The 7,158-nt window shown below is 40.6% G+C and overlaps 1 protein-coding gene across 1 annotated transcript in view; it reads right to left on the bottom strand.

Annotated features, from left to right (window-relative positions):
* Nucleotides 1-650: 650 nt before the first annotated feature.
* The window catches only part of LOC121385061 (atrial natriuretic peptide receptor 1-like), a 15,015-nt gene continuing 8,507 nt past the window's right edge, over nucleotides 651-7,158 (bottom strand). Inside the window, exons 6-9 of the mRNA XM_041515596.1 lie at nucleotides 6,381-6,480; nucleotides 4,058-4,348; nucleotides 1,606-1,782; nucleotides 651-701 (exon numbers count right to left, since the gene is read on the bottom strand). Of these exons, the coding sequence (XP_041371530.1) occupies nucleotides 651-701; nucleotides 1,606-1,782; nucleotides 4,058-4,348; nucleotides 6,381-6,480 (619 nt within the window). The remainder of the gene's footprint in view (nucleotides 702-1,605; nucleotides 1,783-4,057; nucleotides 4,349-6,380; nucleotides 6,481-7,158) is intronic.

The following is a 7,158-nucleotide window of genomic DNA, read 5'->3' as shown; positions in this document are numbered from 1 at the left end:
CTGAACTACATTGAAACAGTGAGCTACGGACGTGTGCCATGCCCTGTGTACTGAACTACACTGAAACAGTGAGCTATGGACGTGTGCCATGTCCCGTGTACTGAACTACATTGAAACAGTGAGCTATGGACGTATGCCATGTCCTGTGTACTGAACTACATTGAAACAGTGAGCTATGGACCTGTGCTATGTTCTGTGTACTGAACTACATTGAAACAGTGAGCTATGTTCTCTGTACTGAACTACATTAAAACAGTGAGCTATGGACGTGTGCCATGTCCTGTGCACTGAACTACATTGAAACAGTGAGCTATGAACGTGTGCCATGTCCTGTGTCTGAACTACATTGAAAACAGTGAGCTATGGACGTGTGCCATGTCCTGTGTACTGAACTACATTGAAACAGTGAGCTATGGACGTGTGCCATGCCCTGTGTACTGAACTACATTGAAACAGTGAGCTATGGACGTGTGCCATGCCCTGTGTACTGAACTACATTGAAACAGTGAGCTATGGACGTGTGCCATGCCCTGACGAAACGAAATACAGTATTATATACTGAACTACATTAAAACAGTGAACTATGGATGTATGCCATGCCCGGAGGAAACGAAATCTAGTGTAGTATAATATAGTAAAATACACATGTTTCATGTTCTTTGATCAATAATATCCTCTATGTTCCGTAATGATGTCATTTTCTGCGTGAAACAGATTCCAAACACATGTAAAGGTACGCCCGGTTTAACTGCCAGTCGCAGACGTAAATTTACGATGTTTTGTGAAAATGTTGCTCCAGCAGTTTAATTTAAAAATATTATGGAGAAACGATCAGAACGATTGGAAACTTAAAAAGACCCTGACGTATTATGTTATAGGTTGTACACCGGCCTACAGGCTTGTAGGGTGTATACTACCAAATCAAATCCCATAGACGACAATAGTAACATATGTGGCTAAAACTCCTACCTGCAACGTATCAAACGACATAAATACCACGGACATAAATACTACCACCCCTCACCCTTAAAGTTAAACACAAAAAAGTGGGTGTCAAGCTGCTCATTTCTGAGATAACGGGTAGCGTCTATGACTACCCTAGTTCCGCACAAAATTTGAGTACTTTTTTTTATAGGTACCCCATACATGTTCCAAGCACAAGGCTACTTGACACAGTGGTACTAGATGAAATAAAATTGCATACATTTTTAGCCCAGATGAAACTATTTTTTTTTACAACCAACACACTCACATTTATAACCAATCACAGGACTTGTGGTGTTCACTTCTCTATCAAAAGTTCGGTGCACCTCGAACTTTGACCCAGCCGGAAGTTATTTGGTTTAGTACTACCTGTAGGTACAGGGTTCGCAGCCCGGTACCGGCTCCCACCGAGAGCAAGTTTTAATGACTCAATGGGTAGGTGTAAGACTACTACACCCTCTTTTCTCTCACTAACAATTAACTACTAACCCACTGTCCTGGACAGACAGCCCAGATAGCTGAGGTATGTGCTCAGGACAGCGTGCTTGAACCTTAATTGGCTATAATCACGAAAATAGGTTGAAATGAGTGAAACTAGACTGTACTGTCAATACAAATTACCCGTGATATTTCGGTGGCGAACGAGATGTTGAAGACCCAGTCTAGTTTGATGTCCTCGTCCAGTAAGACGTCGTGCAGACTTCCTCTCTGACAGTAGTTCCACACCAGTCCATTATTGCTTGGCTCCGTGAAGCCGCCTATCAACACGTTCACGTTCGGGTGCTGCAGCAGACGTATCTGTAACCATGGCGACAATAACATTACAAATGTTAAAGGGACATTCCTGAGTTTGCTAAATTGTAAGATGTTTCCGACTAATAAAATATTTCTACTATTAAACTTACATATTCTTGTTTAGAATATCAGTGTCTGTATATTCAATGTGTTTCTGGTCGTCTTAATATTTGTAAGAAGCCCAAACTGGATTTTGTCTTCAAATATTTTCGTACGTAAAAAAAAAGAAGAAATAAAATGAAATTTAACCTATTACAAATATTAGAACGATCAGAAACACGTTTAATATATAGCCACTGATATATTATGCAGAAAAATATATTTGATATGTAATTACAATCGTTAAAAAGTCTCGGTTAGTCAATAACATCTTAAAAAATTGCAGCAAACTCAGGAATGTCCCTTTAACATAATGTGAAGAAGATGCGACTAGCTTGGCTAAACAAAAACTGGATGTAAGGTCTTTGATTTGCGCAAAATGGGCCCGTGCTTATAAAACTTTTTAGAATCCAGACTCAATCTCTAAAGACGTCACACGCGTACAATGTGTACGGCGTTGCCGTGACGTTCACGTCTCAGGCTTAGAGTCTCGAGTCTAGAGTCTAAAAGGTTTATAAGCACCAAACCAGATGAGGATATCTGCACAAAAGACAAGGGGTAGTATCCTTGGTTTGTGAAACTATTTTGTGCCAAAGAAGGAAAATAGGTATCTTTGGTTTGTGAAGGTATGGAGACCTGAGCCAAAGATTAAAAATAGGTATCCTTGGATTGTAAATATGTTGATATGTGTACCAAATATGGGCAATAGGTATCCTTGGCTTGTACATATCTTGATATGTGTACCAAATATGGGCAATAGGTATCCTTGGCTTGTAAATATGTTGATATGTGTACCAAATATGGGGAACAGGTATCCTTGGCTTGTACATATGTTGATATGTGTACCAAATATGGGGAACAGGTATCCTTGGCTTGTACATATGTTGATATGTGTACCAAATATGCGCAACAGGTATCCTTGGCTTGTACATATGTTGATATGTGTACCAAATATGGGGAACAGGTATCCTTGGCTTGTAAATATAATGATATGTGCACCAAATATGCGCAACAGGTATCCTTGGCTTGTAAATATGTTGATATGTGTACCAAATATGCGCAACATGTATCCTTGGCTTGTATGTAAATATGTTGATATGTGTACCAAATATGCGCAACAGGTATCCTTGGTTTGTAAATATGTTGATATGTGTACCAAATATGTGGAACAGGTATCCTTGGCTTGTACATATGTTGATATGTGTACCAAATATGCTCAACAGGTATCCTTGGTTTGTAAATATGTTGATATGTGTACCAAATATGTGGAACAGGTATCCTTGGCTTGTACATATGTTGATATGTGTACCAAATATGCTCAACAGGTATCCTTGGCTTGTAAATATGTTGATATGTGTACCAAATATGGGGAACAGGTATCCTTGGCTTGTAAATATGTTAATATGTGTACCAAATATGCGCAATAGGTATCATTGGCTTGTAAATATGATGATATAGTTACCAAATATGCGCAACAGGTATCCTTGGCTTGTAAATATGTTGATATGTGTACCAAATATGCGCAACAGATATCCTTGGTTTGTAAATATGTTGATATGTGTACCAAATATGGGGAACAGGTATCCTTGGCTTGTAAATATGTTAATATGTGTACCAAATATGGGGAACAGATATCCTTGGTTTGTAAATATGTTAATATGTGTACCAAATATGGGCAATAGGTATCCTTGGCTTGTAAATATGATGATATAATTACCAAATTTGCGCAACAGGTATCCTTGGGTTGTGAATATGTGTAGATTTCAGATCTGCAACTCTTATTTGTCTAAACATGTACGTTAACTCGGTATTTACAGGACAGACACAAAATTTCAGTTACAGGGGAGAATGAACCTTCTTGACTCTCCGACAGATAAATCGATCTGGCTCCCGTACTCATGTGGTATAGCTAGTCTTGTTGTAAAGTTTGTTTTATTTAACGATTCCACCAGAACACACTGATTTATTGATCATCGGCTACTAGATGTCAAACATTTGGTTATTTTGACAGAGAGGAAACCCACTACACTTTTATATGTACCATCCCACAGACAGGATAACACATACCACAGCATTTGATATACATGTCGTGGCACAGTGGCTGGGAAGAGAAATAGCCCAGTGGATCCACTGACTGGGATCGATCCCAGATCGACTGCGTATCAAGCGAGCGCTTTACCATTGCTAAGTCCCGCCCCTTATAAGTGTAAATTAGTGTAGACTGGCTTCGCCAGATTGACGTCATCCAGTTACTTACTGCGTTGATCTCTATGATGACTTCCTTGGTTACCGGGATGTAGTGTCTGGCGACGGACTTGAGGACCACTTTCTGGTTGTCGTACATCATCAGTGTCGACTGCTCTGAGAGGTTGGCGTTGGCGACGTTCTTGTCACCGGAATACAGCGAGTCATTACGCTTTTCGTCCTGTCTGGAGCACGTGGAATCTGACTTACTGGTACTAAGCGCCGACTGTTATAATAGGTAAAAAACAAAACAAAAAAAACCCAACATTTTTATTTAACGACGCACTCAACACATTTTATTTACAGTTATATGGCGTCAGACATATAGTTAAGGACCACACAGATTTTGAGAGGAAACCCGCTGTCGCCACTACATGGGCTACTCTTTTTGATTAGCAGCAAGGGATCTTTTATTTGCGCTTCCCACAGGCAGGATAGCACAAACCATGGCCTTTGTTAAACCAGTTATGGATCACTGGTCAGTGCAAGTGGTTTACACCTACCCATTGAGCCTTACCGAGCACTCACTCAGGGTTTGGAGTCGGTATCTGGATTAAAAATCCCATGGCTCGACTGGGATCCGAACCCAGTGCCTACCAGCCTGTAGACCGATGGCCTAACCACTACGCCACCGAGTATTGTTATTGATAGTTTGTTTGCTTTGGGTTTCTTTTTTAACAACACCACTATAGCACATTTATTAATTAATCATCGGCTATAGGATGTGAAACATTTGGTAATTCTGACTCGTAGTCATTAGAGGAAACCCGCTACATTTTTCCATTAACAGCAAGGGATCTTTTATTTGCATTTTCACATGACAAGAAAGCACATACCACGGTCTTTGGCCAGTTGTTGTGCACTGGTTGGAACGAGAAAAAAACCCCAATCAGTTTAATGGATACACCGAACTGGTTCGATCCTCCTCCTCCTCCTCCTCCGAGAGAGAGAGAGAGAGAGAGAGAGAGAGAGAGAGAGAGAGAGAGAGAGAGAGAGAGAGAGAGAGAGAGAGAGAGAGAGAGAGAGACAGACAGACAGACAGACAGACAGACAGACAGAGAGACAGACAGACAGACAGACAGAGAGGCAGAAAGACAGACAGACAGTCAGAGAGATACAATTTTGTCCCCACCCTCTTTCCCAGGGGCCTGCTTAGTAAGCCATGAAATAGTTTAGTATGGCAGCTATGATATTTTGCACAGCAGTTTAGCTAATATGTAAAAGAGAAGTTTAATTTGTCAGTATTACACAAATTAAATAATCAATTAAGAAAAATGTCACTAAAGTTAAAGGTTGCTTTGTTTAACGACTCCACTAGAGCACATTTATTAATTAATCATCGACTATTGGATGTCAAATATTTGGTAATTCTGATATATAGTCTTAGAGGAAAACTGCTACAGTTTTCCATTAGCAGCAAGCGATCATTTTCATGCACTTTCTCACACAAGACAGCACATATCACGGTCTTTGATATACCAGTCGTAGGGCACTGGTTTGGTGGGAGGAAAATGCAATCAGAGAATGGGTCCACTGAGGGGGTACGATCCTGCGACCAAAGCACCTCAGGCAATTGAAATCACCACGGCACTGTCGAGGTTAATTGCTAGGATTACTATGGACATTATGAGTAAGGCATTTGTATTTAGTTGACCGGCCTCGGTGGCGTCGTGGCAGGCCATCGGTCTACATGCTGGTAGGTACTGGGTCCGGATCCCTGTCGAGGCATGGGATTTTTAATTCAGATACCGACTCCAAACCCTGAGTGAGTGCTCCGCAAGGCTCAATGGGTAGGTGTAAAGCACTTGCACCGACCAGTGATCCAACAAAGGCCATGGTTTGTGCTATCCTGCCTGTGGGAAGCGCAAATAAAAGATCCCTTGCTGCTAATCGGAAGAGTAGCCCATGTAGTGGCGATAGCGGGTTTCCTCTCAAAATCTGTGTGGTCCTTAACCATATGTCTGACGCCATATAACCGTAAATAAAATGTGTTGAGTGCGTCGTTAAATAAAACATTTCTTTCTTTCTTTGTATTTAGTTGCGTTTTTTTTAGTCGCCCAGTGTATCTATTATGTTATCGTTGTAAACAGTGCAATACGAACCGTAAGGCTGTGCATGGACTTCTGTACAGCAATTGAGGTTAACGCGCTTTTTATCGTTGTAAACAGTGCAATGCGAACCGTAAGGCTGTGCATGGACTTCTGTACAGCAATTGAGGTTAACGCGCTTTGTATCGTTGTAAACAGTGCAATACGAACCTTAAGGCTGTGCATGGACTTCTGTACAGCAATTGAGGTTAAAGCGCTTTTGTTGACCCTCCACTCCTCTCTTTCCAACCTCATCATGGTCAGCTTTCGTCTAGAGTTGACCAAACACAAATTTATGGACATTATTACCAGATATCACACCTCCCAACTCCACCCTTCATCCACATTTATATACTTAAAGGAAGATACTAGGTATCCAAATTTAAGTCAGTATTAGCCACTGGCATAGCCTGGATTTTATATTGGGGTGGGGGTGCAACCCATATTGGAAAGGGGGCAATCCACACTATGTATGTATGTATGTATGTATGTATGTATGTATTGATGTATAAATATCTATATTTTGTATGTATGTCGAGGTTGACTGTTACATGCATAGATTTAAACGCACTGGCACAGGGGATAATTAAATCCTTTCTGGCCTCACAATTTATCCCATGCCGTTGCTGGGACTCGAACCTGTGGCAACGAATCGCCCGCAAATTGCAAGACTAACCACGATGCGCTCTGAGCTATTGTATGTATGTATGTATATATGTATGTATTGATGTATGAATATCTATATATTGTATGTATGTATGTAATGTTTGTATGTAATGTATTTATGTAATGTAATGTATGTAATGTATGTAATGTATGTATGTATGTATGTATGTATGTATGTGTGTGTATAAAATTTAATAGTTAAAAAAAAAGGTTTTATGGGGGCATGACCCCCGTGTCCCCTCCTCCCTCGCTTCGCCACTGCTATTAGTGTCGTAATGTCTGT

This window comes from Gigantopelta aegis, chromosome 11, assembly GCF_016097555.1.
Source record: "Gigantopelta aegis isolate Gae_Host chromosome 11, Gae_host_genome, whole genome shotgun sequence".
In the NCBI taxonomy this organism is placed as follows: domain Eukaryota; kingdom Metazoa; phylum Mollusca; class Gastropoda; order Neomphalida; family Peltospiridae; genus Gigantopelta; species Gigantopelta aegis.
This window is presented reverse-complemented; position numbering and strand designations above follow the sequence as displayed.